Source organism: Danio rerio, chromosome 14, assembly GCF_049306965.1.
Source record: "Danio rerio strain Tuebingen ecotype United States chromosome 14, GRCz12tu, whole genome shotgun sequence".
Classification (NCBI taxonomy): domain Eukaryota; kingdom Metazoa; phylum Chordata; class Actinopteri; order Cypriniformes; family Danionidae; genus Danio; species Danio rerio.
In genome coordinates this window covers 18,188,104-18,204,951 of record NC_133189.1, presented here as the reverse complement: position 1 = coordinate 18,204,951, position 16,848 = coordinate 18,188,104, and the positions used below count along the sequence as shown (strand labels likewise).

At 34.5% G+C, this 16,848-nt stretch overlaps 1 protein-coding gene across 4 annotated transcripts in view; it reads left to right on the top strand.

Moving 5' to 3' along the window:
• Positions 1–16,848, top strand: part of flt4 (fms related receptor tyrosine kinase 4) — a 141,185-nt gene that overhangs the window by 33,630 nt on the left and 90,707 nt on the right. For all 4 annotated transcript variants that reach the window (XM_073921140.1, XM_009307792.5, XM_017358976.4 and 1 more), the window contains exons 2-3: positions 385–481; positions 4,166–4,440. In XM_073921140.1, coding sequence (XP_073777241.1) covers positions 385–481; positions 4,166–4,440 — 372 coding nt within the window. The remainder of the gene's footprint in view (positions 1–384; positions 482–4,165; positions 4,441–16,848) is intronic.

The following is a 16,848-nucleotide window of genomic DNA, read 5'->3' as shown; positions in this document are numbered from 1 at the left end:
ATATCAGAGAACAATTTAATATATCGAATCAATGACTGAATCAATACATTTTAATCGTGATACCCTTAAACATTCTCTGATCTCCTGAAGTGTGACTTGAAATCTATATGGCTTACGTAAATACCACAAAAAACAACAACAAAACATTTTCATTAAACAAACATCAAGTAAATCCACAATCTAATTATATTGGAGAGTAAAAACTCAAACAAGAGACTGGACTTTGCCTCCTTGTTTCAGTGGTTTACCATAAACACCACAAGGTGAAACTGCATCCAAGGTGTCTTGAGCATAATGGGTTTCTTAGATTCTTCTGTGAACTTGTAGCTTTTCTCTTGATGATGATGATGAAAATGCTGATGATATGCTTTTCTCTTCTTGTAGGTCTGGTGAATGGGTTTTCTATGAGTCCACCCACCCTTGACAACACCAAAGACCAGCTTGTGATTAACGCTAACGACACACTGAACATTACATGCAGGTACAATCTCATTTTCCATTTTGCTATTTTTAAACAATTATGCTTGGTGTTGTTATGTTAAATTATATAAAATTAAACTAATTTGTCACAGCACAGAGCTTTTTATAGGTAAGATAAAATGTAAAAATTGTTAGCAGTTATAAAACCAAAATTGTACTTTTTTCTCAGATTTAGCCAGCGCTTGAAGTCTGGGAAAAACATAATATAATATAATATAATATAATATAATATAATATAATATAATATAATATAATATAATATAATATAATATAATATAATATAATATAATATAATATAATATAATAGTGTGTGTGAATGAGTGTTTGTGGATGTTTCCCAGAGATGGGTTGTGGCTGGAAGGGCATCCACTGCGTAAAAACGTACTGGATAAGTTGGCGGTTCATTCCATTGTGGCGACCCCGGATTAATAAAGGACTAAGCCGACAAGAGAATGAATAATATAATATAATATAATATAATATAATATAATATAATATAATATAATATAATATAATATAATATAATATAAAATAAAATAATATAATATAGCCTCATCAAGTTAAAGTTAAAGTTAAAGATTATTTATAAATAGAAAGTCTGCTTATTTAATTTAATATCTCAATCACAGTTCATTTGGCATTGCTTGTTCAAAACGGCATTACCCAATAGCATTTGTTCTCTCTTGCTAGCTTAGGATATTTCATATAATTTATTTGCATTTGAGAGCCGCTCCTATACAGTATTAATAAGCTGGAGACTCTTAGACCTTCCCTGGGGAGCTGGTTGTCTCTCATTATGACATTTGAAGTGTTTACAATGAAAACATATGTGGAGATATTTTCAGATGGCTCATTAGTACCACTGGTTAGGTTTTTGCTTGCAGACAGTTTGAGTGAAAAGTACCAGCAACACGTGAGAAGTGACAATACACAACAAAAAGTGTAATTAACTCAAATTTAAATTAATTAAATTAATTTAGTAATTAATTAAAATAATTGGCCGCACCAAGTCACTTCAAGCACTTAGTTTATATATAAACCGTCTTTCCAAAAATATTTAGGTTGAAAAGATTCTACTGTCAGATTAGAAATGATCTAGATTAAACTTCTTTATGGTTCCAAATAGGTTGAAATCTCTTGCTAAACAATCAAGGCACATACTTAGCCATCTTTTGATTGAATAATTGGATAAGCCTGTTGAGTCGTTACAAAAACAAGGACAATGTTACATTTGGAAGAGATTGGACGGTTAAGCAAATGTGGTATGAACACACAGGGATGCGATCCAACATATTTAACTCTAATCCCTTCAAAATTTCCAGATGCTTCTTGCCAAGAATTCCCAGAATAAATAATTTTTCAACAGTTACAAACATATACCTTTGAGAGGAAAGCATACTTTAGGGCCAGTGTGATGGATGAGCAGTATTAAGCAAAGCCATGGCTGGCGTTCAGAAATCACTATATTTCATAATCTGATTGAGGAATACATCTGTTTAATTGTCAGTGCCTTCTCCTCTGCCTGTTCCAAGGGAATCGAGTGCAGTTTTAAGTACATAAGTATCACATTTGTGAATTGAAATACAAAGTTTTACAAGCATTTTATCAAACATTATATTTATATCATGCTTAGAGTTAGGATTAGGGTTATGTTAACATATCTTCTCTAAACCTGAATATTAAATTTTGGCATGCAAGAATTTATGAGACCTGAATGATATTTCATATCGAGTGAGGTAAAGGTTTTGGCTTGAAGAGAAGTAAAAAAAACATCTAATCATTGAGAGCCAGATTGTTCTCGAAGGTGAACAGTTTGAGTTGGAGCAAATCTGATTTCCTCTTAGATTTTATACCCTTGAGCTTTTAGGTAGATGGGTGTTTACTGTCATTGGGTTATATCCAGAGATAACAAAAGTACAGACATCCTTTACTCAAGTAGAAGTACAGATACTCATGTTTAAATTGACATAAAAGCTCAAGTAATGATTACACTTTTGTACTCTAGTAAAAGAAAAGAAGTACAGCCTCAAAAATGTACTTATGTAAATAGTACCCATTACTACTACATGTTTTAGTTTCACTAGGTACAGTAGGTAAATACCTCACAGTCCAAAGACATGCAGTATGGGCGAATAAATAAACTAAATTGGCAGTATTGTATAAGTGCATCCGTGAATGCAAGTGTGTATGGATTTTCAAGTTCTGGGTTGTGGTTGTGGTCTGCTCCGTAAAACATATGCCGGAATAACGGCTCATACTGCTGTGGTGAGCTCTGATAAATCAGGGACTAAGCTGAAGGAGTGTGAGTGAGGATAGGTGTTGACATTATTACATTAATATAAAATAACATATATTTCAAATTTATATGTAAAATGTTTGTTGCCAGTTTTGTGAAAGTAGCCAAGCAGCATCACATCCTGCAATATTGCCCAACATTGCTCAAAAAGTCATCTTATTTATCATATCATCCTGACGCAAACTCACACCATTCAGCTTGTAGCTTTGTGGCTGCTAAATCAAAATTTTTTATTGTTCATAAACTCAAAAAATAATCATATCTTTATAAATAGTATAGACATTATAAATGATGTCTTACATTTTACACTGAATTCTGTCCTAAATATATAGATTTTTTTTTCTTTTGCTAAAACAATTTCTTCATAAACTAGCCTACATTAGATGAGGGATAGCCTTGGTTGAAAAAGCAGCGCACTGCAGCACACAATAACGGAAAATAGATTGATTGCATCAAAAAGGCATTCAAATTGCACAATGACAAGAAATAAAATAGATCACGCCACCATCAAACACATGAAAACGAATGTAACAAGGCTGATTTAAAAATGTAAGGAGTAGAAAGTACAGATACCTGTATAAAAATGTTATGAGTAAAAATAAAAAGTTGTCAAAAAAATAAATAGTGGGGTAAAGTACTGATACCAGAAAAATTTACTTAAACACAGTAACAAAGCATTTCTCATCTCTGGTTATATCTTATAAATTCCCTCATAATTTACTCAAACTAAAGTGGTTTTAAACTGGAAAATAAAGAAAAAAGTTTCTTTCTTCTGTTAATAATAAATTACTTTCTTCTAACCGTAACCCTAACCCTTCTGTTGAACACAAAGTAAGACAGTCTGAAAAATGTTGGAAACCAGCAACCATTGATGCCCATAGTAGAAACAAAAAATATATATATATACCATGTAAGTTAATGGATGTTTTCCCATTGTTTTCAACACAAGAAAGAAACTCAAACATGTTTGGTATAAGTCGAGGGAGAGTGAATAATGGCCGAGTTTTCATTTTTGGGTGAACTATTCCTTTAAATGTTTATATGTTTTTTAATCTGCTCCAATATTTGCACAACATCCATAGTGTACTGGTCGGCGTTACTATTTCTTGTCCTGTCTTATTTACACTAAATGTTGCATAAACTGCACTTTGTGCTCTTATTCGTATTTTATTTATTTTTATTTTAGTATATTTTATTTTATTTCATTCTCAAAAATGTTTATAGTAGTGCACTGTCCTGTGTTATGTTGTTAGTTTATGCTGTTTGATGTAGCACCTTGGTCCTGGAGGAACATTGTTTTGTTTCACTGTATACTGCAATGTATATTATTGAAATGACAATAAAGCCGTCTTGACTTGTCTAATGCTTTTATCCGGGCCTTTTCAACAGGGGTCAGCGAATTCTGGACTGGAGCTGGCCTGAAGAGTCTTTGAGTAAAGTGGAGTTTACTGATCGCCAGGGTCAGCAGTCACCCACTGACACCCCAGGGTATAGAGAAATCAGGCTGAAGGAGTGTCAAGGGGTGGCTGGAAAACCCTACTGCAAGATCTTAATACTTACCAATGCCCAGGCCAATGACTCGGGTTATTACCGCTGCTTCTACAAGGACATTAAAGCTGTTATTGATGGCACCACGGCAGCCAGCATTTTTGTGTTTGTTCGAGGTAAGAGCTGTGCTGAATGAATATGTTTGTTGTTGTTATGGCATTGTTATTGTCTCTATGCATTCAAAATGTCTTCCAGTTAGTATGACTATGAATCCTTTATTGTTCTTTATGTTAGTCTAGATGTAGTAGTTTCCATTTTTTCACTTTGGGGAATGTGCAACCGAATCGTGCTCCCCATAAAAATGTTAATTTATGTACCATTAGTTCACCCTCAATTTGTTTGAAACATTTACGTGCTTGTTACTTCTATTAAACACAGAAGAAGGTAATTTGATTTTGATGACGTGGTTAACAAATTATCTGAAAGTATTGTCAACATTTGATCACTTCCAGTTTCAAAGGTAATCAAAAACATTTAATTGGATTGTTTTGATAGTGTAGACATTCATGTGATTGAATCATAGACTATAAATATATAGATTTAGTGTGTGTGGCGTTACCAGTACGTTTCTGAAGAGTGCAAATGAAGCTATAAGTAAGTGGAGACAGCCGTCGCCTTCTTGTCAGTGTGTCACCGTGCCGACTGCGCATCACTTCTAGATAAAAGAGGCATGGTGTGAGCTAAACATTTTTCTTGTTGTTATTCTGGCCACATGTGCTTGGTTGTATATTTTATTAATTATGTTTATACTGAGTTTGGTTTCTAAAACAATGTTTTAATTCCTTAAACCATGTTAAGCATTTACTCTTATGCTGTTTTTCTACAGGAGAGAAATGCTAATTACTTCTAATTACTTTAAAGGTCCCGTGAAATGCTTTGAAACATGAATATTTATTAGATTATTAGCTCTTTCTGTTCCTTTGACAACAGTCCATAACGGTTTGTTTTATCACTGCTTTACCAGTAAGAGTGGTTGGGCTCAAATGCATTTGAAAAGCAAATGAGAAGCGTCTTGAAGGATGCGGGGCATGTCAGATACTAGAGAGCATTTGATTATGATTTGGTTATGATTTGATGAGAAACTGTAGTATAAGTTGACGTGAATAAAACCATTGATCCATATAGGTGGAAGTGACAAACTACAAGTTTTACATGTTTATATCAGTTTTATGGGCCCTATCATACACTATAGTACGTGTGTTTAGATATAACTCCAAACATTCCCTGAAAATTACTTTTTGACCACACTTCGTTATTACTGTTCATTTATTCGTTTGCTGGAAATTATAACTGAATTTAGAAATAGTTTTGAAACAAATCTTTGCACTTGATTAACAAAATTAAATATGTATGCTAATTGATGTCTTCAGTGGAGTGCATACAACACTGTTTCCTTATCCACCAAAGTAAAGGAGTAAAGAGTAAAAGTAAAGTAATGAAAAGTAAAGAGGCTGAATGAAGGAGGCTCATTCTTTATTCTCGCACAGATGGTCTGTTAAAGTTTCCTTGCTTTTCTCGTTGTGTTAAATTGCTTTAAATAATTGTTTGATTGCCTGACCTCATATTCTGAAGTGTATTCAAGTTTTAAATACAAATATAAATTATAAATGTATTTTTTTATATAAATCAAATCATTTAAAAATAATACTGTAGAAAAAAATCACTTCCCGGAAAAAATGGAGGCCAGACTTGAATGTTCTGTGAGCCCAATTACTGCACAACATGCCATATTATTTGATAATTAAAGGAAATAATTCCAAAAATCAACAAATCCACATAAAACAAAATAACAAATATGACAGATATGACAAGTTGAGTGGTTGTAATTATCTGAGGTGATGTGACGCGAGCAGCAGATACCTGTTTTACAAGTTGCTACAACCTTAATTATGCAGAATATTAAGGCTTAATATAAATTAAATGGATAAGTTTTATAAAAATAAAAAAATAAAAAAACATTCATTTGTCATATTAGCTTTATACACCCAAAACTATTTTTGTACCAGGCTGTAAACATATGTTTTTCTTCTTCTTTAAAGTTGGACATTTTAACATGGGGAGTTTATGTGATTGCATCACTTATGAAGCCAGCCTCTAGTGGCTGATCTATGAACTGCAGTTTCAGTCACTTTCATATTGGCCATTTTTATTCTGCCTAAACAAGTAGTGCACACTCTAGATTGGATTTCAACTTTGCTGTTTGAAATTGTTCATGACTATTTTCTCTTACCAGTCCTGATTCTAACACAAAACTCCATAGTGCTTGGTGTAGTTTTGTTCTAAAAAAAGAGTTAAACCCACCACCGTATGTAAAGTACTAATACTGTGATCCCATCACCTTAATGCATTTTAATACCAGGCGTGAACAGGACCTTTAACAATGTCAGAAAAGTTAAACTATTATTTTCAAAGAGAGACAAAGCAGAATGTGTATTATGTGTAACTACAAATGTGCTTTAACATTACATTAATGTGTATGTACTGTATGCAGTGACATTATTCATTTATTTCTTTTTCACTTCAAGTCCCTTTATTAATCAGGGGTCACCACAGCGGAATGAACCACCAACTTATTCAGCATATGTTTTACACAGCAGATGCACTTCCAGCTGCAACCCAACACTGGGAAACACCCATACACTCTTGCATTCACAAACATACACTAAGGCCAATTTAGCTTATTTAATTCACCTGTAGTAAATGTCTTTGGACTGAGGGGGAAACCGGAGAACATAGAAGAAACCCACACGAACGCAGGGAGAACATGCAAACTCTACACAGAAATGCCAACTGACTCGAACTTGACTTGGCTCGAACCAGTGACCTTCTTTGTGGCGATTGTGCTACACACTGTGCCACCCTGCAGTGACATTAAAACACTTTAATTATCAGGTTCATCAGAGCAACCTGTAGTTCATGTTACTGTTCTGGACAAAATGCACTGCAATTCTTTCCTGTTCTGCAGCCCATTTGTGCAAATACACACTTAACCTTTGGAAAAATACATATCATTCCTGAACGAAACCATTGCACTCCTTATATCTTTATAGAGTTAGTTGAATATCAGTGTCTGGTCCCTTTTGCAATTTGTGGCATTTTCCCGAGGCAAACCAAATCACAAATCCCATTTTTATTTGACTCCCTTCAAAGAATGCTTGGCTGGGTTATCGTAGTCTAAAGTTTCTATTTTCTTTGGGGAGCAGACAAAAACATCATAAACATCTCCTTAAAAACATCACCCCTCTTCAGAAGATCAGAGCAGATTATACATGAACACACTTAGAACATTTTTAGTTTATCCCTTAGACAACTCACGAAGAGGAAGGAGCTTTTATACTGAATAAACTAAAGATAAGAAAGTAATAAAGACATACTGCATGATGCCAAATCTGCTGATATTACCATTACAGAGAAAATATATTCAATGCTGTCCTATCAGTGTTTTACTTATCATATAGAAGGAATAATATTTATTTTCAGATGATTTGAGTATATTATCACCTAAGTAATGTGAATGGGAGTTATACAAATTGCCCCCTTTCAGCAAAATCTTTTATTCAACACTCAGTTTTTCAGTCTTATCACTTGTACATTTGCCTGGGAAAAGGAATCTTTGAAGCCAGGCCACTAGTACAGAACTGCTCACTCCATTTGACAAAATTGAAGCCTGAATTAAACCAAAAAATTATAGTTATTTCATAAAGTAATATCAATAATTTTTTGTATTTTTAAATTTGTGCCAATTTTTTTTTTTTTTCAAATGCAAAAGCAGCTTATAAAGACCAAAAAGACACAAACTCTAAACAATATATAAATATACATTTTACACCATTTTGTTATTCAGAAGTGTGTTTAGTGTATATACACTTTGCATAATGAAAACTTTACCTTTGCTAAGTGAACATTTCATATAGCAATTAATTATGGTTGCTTGAGAAAGCCAACATATATAATAGAAGCTACTTCTTCTTTTTCTTCTTCTATTTTAAGAACACATCTCATATTAGACCGTTCATACTACAACCATCAAACTAACTCCATACTTCCAAACGATACTGAATGAAGTTCAGCTATATCTATATATTAAGCTATATCTTTTCCAACTGATTCGACTTTCGGTTTTCCGAAAACTGACCTGGAAAATTCAGAAAATCCCATTGACTTAACATTGGACCAAAATTTGTAACCTCATAACTGTGAGCCAGACTGTCATACAGACCTAAGGTTGGGTTTATTTAACTCAGACTTCCAATCTGCCAGTCACTGATGACCTTTCAACTTATTAGTCCCATCAGACCAGAGAATGTACCTGAGCTCAATTTAGAGCTTAATGCAAAGGCTGTATAAACTGTGATTTTTCAGATTTTTTGTTTTTAATAAATTTGCAAGAATTTTAAATTTCAATTTCAGATATTTTTTCACGTTGTCATTATGGGGTATTGTGTGTAGAATTTTGAGGAAATAAATTAATTTAATCCACAACAAGGCTGTAACATAAAAATGTGGAAAAAGTGAAGCGCTGTGAATACTTTCCGGATGCACTGTACATATCTATCCCAACTGTTCAAACATCTTAAAAACTACTTCAATTATTTAAACTTTAAAACTACTCCAAACTTTCAGACTAGGTTTTCTAGGTCACCATAATGTTTGTCTACTTTTCTAGTTTAACTTTAAAGCTTAATAATGTGGCTAAGAATGTCAATAAAAGCCACTTTTATTAAACTTTTCATCATCATGAGTTGAGACCAATGTCTTATAATGCAATTCAAATGTTTAAACATCTAAAAAGCACCCATGAATCACAAAATTCAGGAAGCTGTTAATTAATATTTTATTTACAGTGAGTAGTTCATAGAATCCGAAGAAACTCATTTATTCCAGGTTCATGTTTCAAAATAATCTTCTGACACATGTGGACTAGCAGGAAGTTCACACGAAACACTTTGTTTTAAAAAAGTTGGGGATCATTGATAGAAAAATGGCTTTAGTTTTCACATGATGACTGTACATATGATGTTAGGAGACTTGAATCTTGTTTGGGTTTTTTTTTTAAATGTATTTTGCCATTTTTGGAGCTTGACAGATGATCTATGCGTTCATATTTCAGAAGCAGATTTGATCTTTTGACACTCCATAAATATTCAGAGTTTCCTTGCTGGTTTAGGATACACAAATAAGGATTACTGTGTATCTTTTTTGAGCTTTGTGTCATGCCCAAAACAAGTCTGAACCAAAGACGATAAGTGGAAGAATTTTGCAATAACATAAGTTATTTGTAATTTATGACTGATCTCCACTGTTTCTATTTTTTACTGATCTGTTGGATGGGATCAAGGCATTTTACATTTCATATAGTACAGATTAATTTGACACATGAACCTATAGTTGAATTTTTCGTTAAATTTGCTCGTTTATTCCGAATAATGAGGCTAGATATGACTGTATTGTGACTCTTCGTTAAAAACACAATATAAAAAACAAGACATGACAACAAATGTTTTTATGTTACTTGAACTTATTTTAATTAGTTAATCAGCTTTCAATTATTTTTTTAAGTTATACAAAGTTTAACTTAATTTTTCAGTCAGTTTGACTGATGTATGTTGAGATGGGTTCATTTGAATCAACTAAAATACATTAAAGCAGCAAGGATTTGGTCTAGTTTTCCAGTCGCAAATAGATTAAATTACCTAAACGTTTTCTGTGGTTTTTATGTACAGTGCTTAGCATGTGTACACCAAACACAAATCTATCTTTTAAATTAATATTTTTGATAGAAAGTTATACAATATTATATTTGTGCATATACATAAGTCACTACTTTAGCCAAGTCTACAGCTTACCTAACAAAATAACTTACAAAAATGGTCCAAAAGCTAGTACAGCCAAATTTATGTTATAATAAAATATTAAATACAAATTTGAAAAGTGGAAAAATCAAGAGAAGCCAAAAAAAAAAAAAAATCTGTTGAAATTTTATAGGTTGTAATTATTTTTGCAATATTTTGCTTGAATTTAATTGTTTTATCTTTCAATTTCTAAATATGTTTGGTGACTGAAATATTATTTTAATAAATATATATGTTTAATAAATCTATTTTGTTTAAATGCACCAAAATACATTGCTTAAATTCACTGAGAAATGGATAAAATATTCATTTTCAAAATAGGCTGTACTCATTTATGCTGAACACTGTATAAAATATACAGTATATATAAAACTTTCGGATGAGATGTTTAACCGAGCTCCAAACTCTCGAATCAAAAATCCCATGGTACTTCTCGTAAAGAGTAGGGGTGTTACCCCGGTGTCTTCGCCAAAAAATTCCCTCTATCGGCCCTTACCCATCATGGCCTCCCAATCATACCCATCCACTAAATTGGCTCTATCACTGTCTCTCTACTAACCTCAATAGCTGGTGGGCGGTGACCGCACTGGTGCCACTGTCCTGTGACTGCCGTCGCATCATCCAAGTGAATGCTGCACACTGGTGGTGATGTGGAGAGACCCCCCCTCATGATTGTGAAGCACTTTGGGTGTATGGCCATACACAATAAATGCCCTATATAAATACACATTACATTACATCCAGTGTGTAACACAGCTTTAAGTGAAATATCCAGTTTTAGGTTTAAATTTGAAAGTGTGCCATGTTTAAAACTGATGATTTTTCTATAAAAGAGTCGACTCAGAATGGTTGAAATGAATCGTCGGGGTAATGAATCTTTAGCCATGCCGGTATGACGTCAATATGAAACTTAAGCCCCGCCCATTTGCTGCAGGCCCAGACCCAAGAAAATTTAATCCCCCAGCCCCGCCCACAAACACTGTAGCAAAAATAGAAAAAGAAGACAAACACTGTAGCAGATCCCAGTTGAATCCTGCCTCGCAGACAAAGTGCCCTGAAGTGTGAAGGAAAGTTAATGTTATTTTCCCTACGCAAAGATAAAAGGTGTGAAGAGTCATGCGGAAGTTTATTTTTGCAAAAGTACCTTAGCATTATAGCCCCAGCCTTGTGCTGTGTTCCTATAATTTTTCTGATGAGTGCTTTAGCAACCTACACGCTTACAACGAGGCATTCATCAGCCGTTTGTTAAAGGAAGGATCAGAAAAAACTATTGATGTATGGGACTTTGTCAGACCTTGACAGAAACATTACAGTACACAGTTCATGAATCAGTTCCTTCATTTCACAAGTGTAAGTGCGTGCGATTAAAATGGTTGCCTCCCTGTTTTCTCTAGCTTGCAAAATGTGTGTTTAATTGTGTTTTGGCATTTGTAACCACTCCAGGTGGGTTGTACTTTATCTGGTTTACCTTTTATATTCTCATATCGTGTCTAAAACCATGTTAAAATCGTGACGTGTGCCGCTTTCTTTATGGATTTAAAGCCGTTTGTCAGCTTGCAACCCTCTGACGTATGACGTTGCTATGGCAACTGTTTCACTATTTTTAAATGGTTCAGCTTTTGCCACTGTGTGGATTATTACTGAATGTGTGTCATGGTTAACAATAGAGCAATATCTTAGGGTTTAACTGCATTCCTTTAATGCACTCCTGCATTGGGCTTACACATATACTCTGCACTCTGACTAGTTTAACAATGTTGATAAGCCATGGTGGGCATTTCTCTCTGTCTCACGCTGAACGCAGTCGACCAATAGAAACAGACTGGGTCCTCTGAGCAATCTCTGACCAATCAGACTGGACCAATCCAACCAATAATTTAAGCATAAACTAAGATGTTAATTAGCAAACAAGCATGCACTAAGTAATTAATGTAACCTTCATTCACAGATGAAGTCTTGTGACTCATTTTTAGTTTACATATTAACACATCATTATTTATGTACTGTTATTGTAAAGGGCGAAGCAGTGGCGCAGTAGGTAGTGCTGTCGCCTCACAGCAAGAAGGTCGCTGGTTCGAGCCTCGACTCAGTTGGTTTGTGTGTTGAGTTTGCATGTTCTCCCTGCGTTCGTGTGGGTTTCCTTCGGGTGCTCCGGTTTCCCCCACAGTCCAAAGACATGCGGTACAAGTGAATTGGGTTGGCTAAATTTTCCATAGTGTGACTGTGTGTGTGTGGATGTTTCCCAGGGATGGGTTGCGGCTGGAAGGGCATCTGCTGCTTAAAAACTTGCTGGATGGGTTGGCGGTTCATTCTGGTTTAGCGAACCCGGATTGATAAAGGGACTAAGCCGACAAGAAAATGAATGAATGTTATTGTAAAGTGTTACCAGATTTCTTTTTAAATTAGTGTATACCCATCCTGAAGCTAAGATTCTTTATTTTTCACACTTTAGTGTTCTGCGGAATAAGGTTTGAGCAAGCACTTCCTTCACTAGTTTATTGAAAGTTTGTTTATCTCCACAACACAATCCAACTCTGTATTAGTAACCAATTGGTTTTCCACCAGTTGATCAAAGAGTCAGTGGCGTGGGACAGCTTTCCTTGCGTTGCTCTCATTCCCTGACAGGTTTTTAAGAGGGAGGATGAAACAGGCCCAGGGAGAGTCAGGTACAGACGCCCCGCTGACTCCCTCCCTTGTGTGAAATTCCGCATGATTTCTCCTGACAACATGCCGAAACGCTTTCCACAGATCTTACCAGGGGGCTGATCAGAGCCAGCTGAAATCACATCTATAAATTAGCAGTGAGCGTAAAGCAGAATGGCACTTGGCTGCATGTGTCTTCGGTTAAGAGCTCGTAGGTCCTGCTGCTTCTTGAAGCTGTCGGCGTTTACGACTACATGTCATGCCCTCCAGCGCCTCCCAATCTCTTTAGAAGGCACCCTCAAAAAAGCAGTGAAGATGATTTAGTACCATAACTACGAGGAGTTGTATATTTTTCCTATTATGTCTGTGTATGCAGACCACCACAGGGCAGAAACATAATCCCCTAAATATGTACCTTTTGTTTGGACTCCCGACAGCTCGGAGTGATTGCTTTAAAGCTGCGTGAGGACTAGTTAGGATAATGGCAGCTGGCTTTATCAGGTGGCATCGAATGAGGCACAGAAGCATCGCCATGAGGTGAGCTCCCGCTGAAAGTCAAAGCTGGAGGGGTTTGTTTTAGGAGGCTCACACATATGGATTCAGACCAAGACAAAAGCCTGTTATTAAGCGGCTTAAGGAACAATGCTGGAGACTGTTGATAGAAAAAAAAAAATCTCCCCTTTTTTAGATATTCCGGATGATCCGAAGGCTAAATCTGCCTAAAAACTTTGTGTATTCAGGCAAAGAAGTTGAGGTGGAATGTTAAGTCTTGACTTTAAAGGAATATTCTGGGATAAATAGTTGAGCTTTATCAACAGCGGCTGTGACATGCTGTTGATTAGCATGGAAAATCATTTTGAGAAGCATGTGTAAAATGTAAAACCCGTTCTCTTGAATAATAACTACACTGGTAATTGTTTTAGTGTCCGCATCAAAGTATGATACCTTTTTTAGGGGATTGCACTGTAGTTATGTTGTCTGCCACTTTAAATCATTGAAGCCTTAAAGTTCTGCTTGACTGTTGTGTCTTAAAAAAGTGTTCCTCTCTGAAAGTGCAGTTAACAATTTCCTGTTGAATCTATAGCAGGGGTGCCCAAACTTTTTCTTATGAAGGGTCAAGAACCAAACTTGATGGAGGCTAGTAGGCCGAAGCTAAATATAATTGCCATGGGTAATTTCCTAATTTATTTAATAGCATTTAAAAATGGCTAGAAAACATTGCTTTAAATTACCTAATAAATTAAAATTTAAATGAAAACAATCTAATTTACAACAGTAAACTAGTTTTTGTCTTGATTTGCTCACCGATCATTTTCTGCATAGTCCTCTATCTGTCGAGTGACAGTATTTAGATTTTGAACATCTGATTTTAACATTTAATTGAAACATTTCATTTTAGTTTGGTCGAAATAAAATATATAAAAAGCAATAAAACAAACAAAAATTTTTAAGTCAAATTATAAATGATAATCTTTGTGATAAAGAAATTTGCCTCAACCCTCTCCATTATTTGTTATGTTTCCATCCAAAAATGTAAATTAACTTTATGTGCAAAACTACGAATAAAGCAGCGTTTCCATCCAAAAAGTCAAATCAAACAAAATCATCACTTTCTGATTAACTGGCGCCAAATATTAACAGTAAAATGGAATTTGCAGTGGTGAGAGAAGCTGCGTGAATCTTTTCTTCACTTAATAAATGACTAGTGCCTTAGAAGGCGATGCTGACATGCAATGAATTCAGACGTGGACACAGACGCTCTTGATTCTGGAGGTAATTGTTAATATAAAAACACTAATACTGAAATGGTTCAGGCATTTTAGAATGACCAGAACAACATTTCAGATGTTTTACAATGCGGTCAGCCTGCTGGTTTGTCCATTCACACATTTTTTTTTTATCATCACATGATTTATTATAACAAAATCGCATGACCTTTTTTAATGCGCATACTGGAATATGTGTTTCCATCATAGTTCATGCGCATCTTTTCTTATCGAATAAAAAGTTTATCCTGCCCAGTTATGCACATATGTTTTTTATACGCATTATCTAATTTTATGCGTATCTTGCCGTTTCCATCAACCGTTTTTTATGCGCATCTCCAAAATTGTCATTTCTGTGTGAACTATCCCTTTAAATATGGTTTGAACATAAACAGAATGACACAAATGTTGTTTATTAGTTTAAGAAATCTTAGAGGCAAGTACAAAACATTAGAAACAAATATAAAAGTAGTTTGATTGTAAAACCATTAAAAATGTTACAAAACATCACCAGGTTAGGTCTGAAATGTCTGTGCAAGTCTATTCTAATACATCTAGCTTCACATGTGCACCTAGTTTCAGATCGCAGTTTCTAATGCATAGCAGGCACACATAGCATTCTTAGCATTGCAGTAAGGTACTTTATTGTAAGCATTAGCATAAACTGTCTCCTTCAACTGTCGGTTTTCCATTTCAGGTCAAGTACTATCATAACAGAGCAACATTTTGAAGTCAGCCTTGTTTACAGATTAGCCACCTGAATAATAGTCTTGCATAGCTAGAGCTTCAGACTGACATCTCTAAATATGCTTGTCTTTCTGTGCATTTTTGGTCTAATTAGTGTTTTGGTTCAAAGTTAATATAACAAAGTGCAATTTAAATCACAAGATGTGTTCTTGCTCCATCCAATTTATCAAGATACATCAGGATGTGACTTATTTATAAAGATATTGCTTGTTTGGTTATTTGCTTCCACATTAATTTGAAGATGTGACTTCCAGACAGTCAGCAACAGTTTAGTACTTTTTTTTATAAAGATTATTCTAACATAGGCTGTTGGATGTCTCTACATGGGTAAGACATATGCTGGATAAGTTGGCGGTTCATTCTGCTGTGGCAACTCCTGATTATTAAAGTGACTTAGCCAAAAGGAAAATGAATGAATGAATTAATTAATTAATGCACTTACTTAAAAGATTTCATTCATTCATTTTCCTCCGGCTTAGTCCCTGATTTATCTGGGGTCGCCACAGCAGGATGAACCACCAACTATCTAACAGAGTTATGTATTTTTTGTTTTAGGTGGTTTGCGTAATGTGTTTTATGTTTGGCAAAATAATTTCGACTCGCATCTTTAGTGATTTTAAACTAATAACACTGTCTTGTCGGTGGATGTAGAGGTTTTTGCAACAAAAGCAAAAGTGGATTTAGCTGGTTTTGACGCAAAAGAAAATCTGCGTTGTTAAAAAACCAAACAATTGTCCAAAGTGGCATTTATGAAAAAAAGATATTTTATTTACCAAGTAATAATCTTATCATTGCCTACAAAATGAAACTGCTGAACTTAATCAGAGCTCATTTACAAGGTAAGAGGTCTGATGGATTTAGAGGGTTTTGCATCTAAATATTTCACTTGTTGGTGTCTATACTGTCTGTAGCATTCATTTTACAGAGAAACTGCAGTCAAAAGTATGTTTTTGACTGTTTTCATAAAAATATGAATTACTTATTATTTCCAATAAGTCTTTGTTACAAGTAGTGCTAATTATGATCAGCTTTAAGCTGGGCTCCTAGCATACGTCTAGTTTAGACATCAGTCGTTTTAGGAATATCTGCATAAACCAAACAAAGCAAACTGCGATTGCTTGGTTAGAGTCTAGAGGCATTTTCAATACTGAGTACACAAATTTGGTTCTTGATAGTTTAGACTTGACAAGTGTGCATCTGGATTAGACAAGTGATCAGTATTTTTCTAGGAAAACAACACCATGTCACTCAGATTGGCCATTCATTAGTTATTCTCGCTGTATATAACAATAAAACAAATGTAAGTAGTGTTAATAATGTTAATAGTAACATTAATTAAATATATTATGAAATAAAGAAACCTACAGTAACTTTGTACTTTTTTAACATAATAAACAGGGGAACAAATAATAACAAATAACTTCAAATTTGCTCATTAGATATACACAAGATATATCACAATTAATTACTACAGTATAGAGACATCCAACAGCCTATGTTAGAATAATCTTTATAA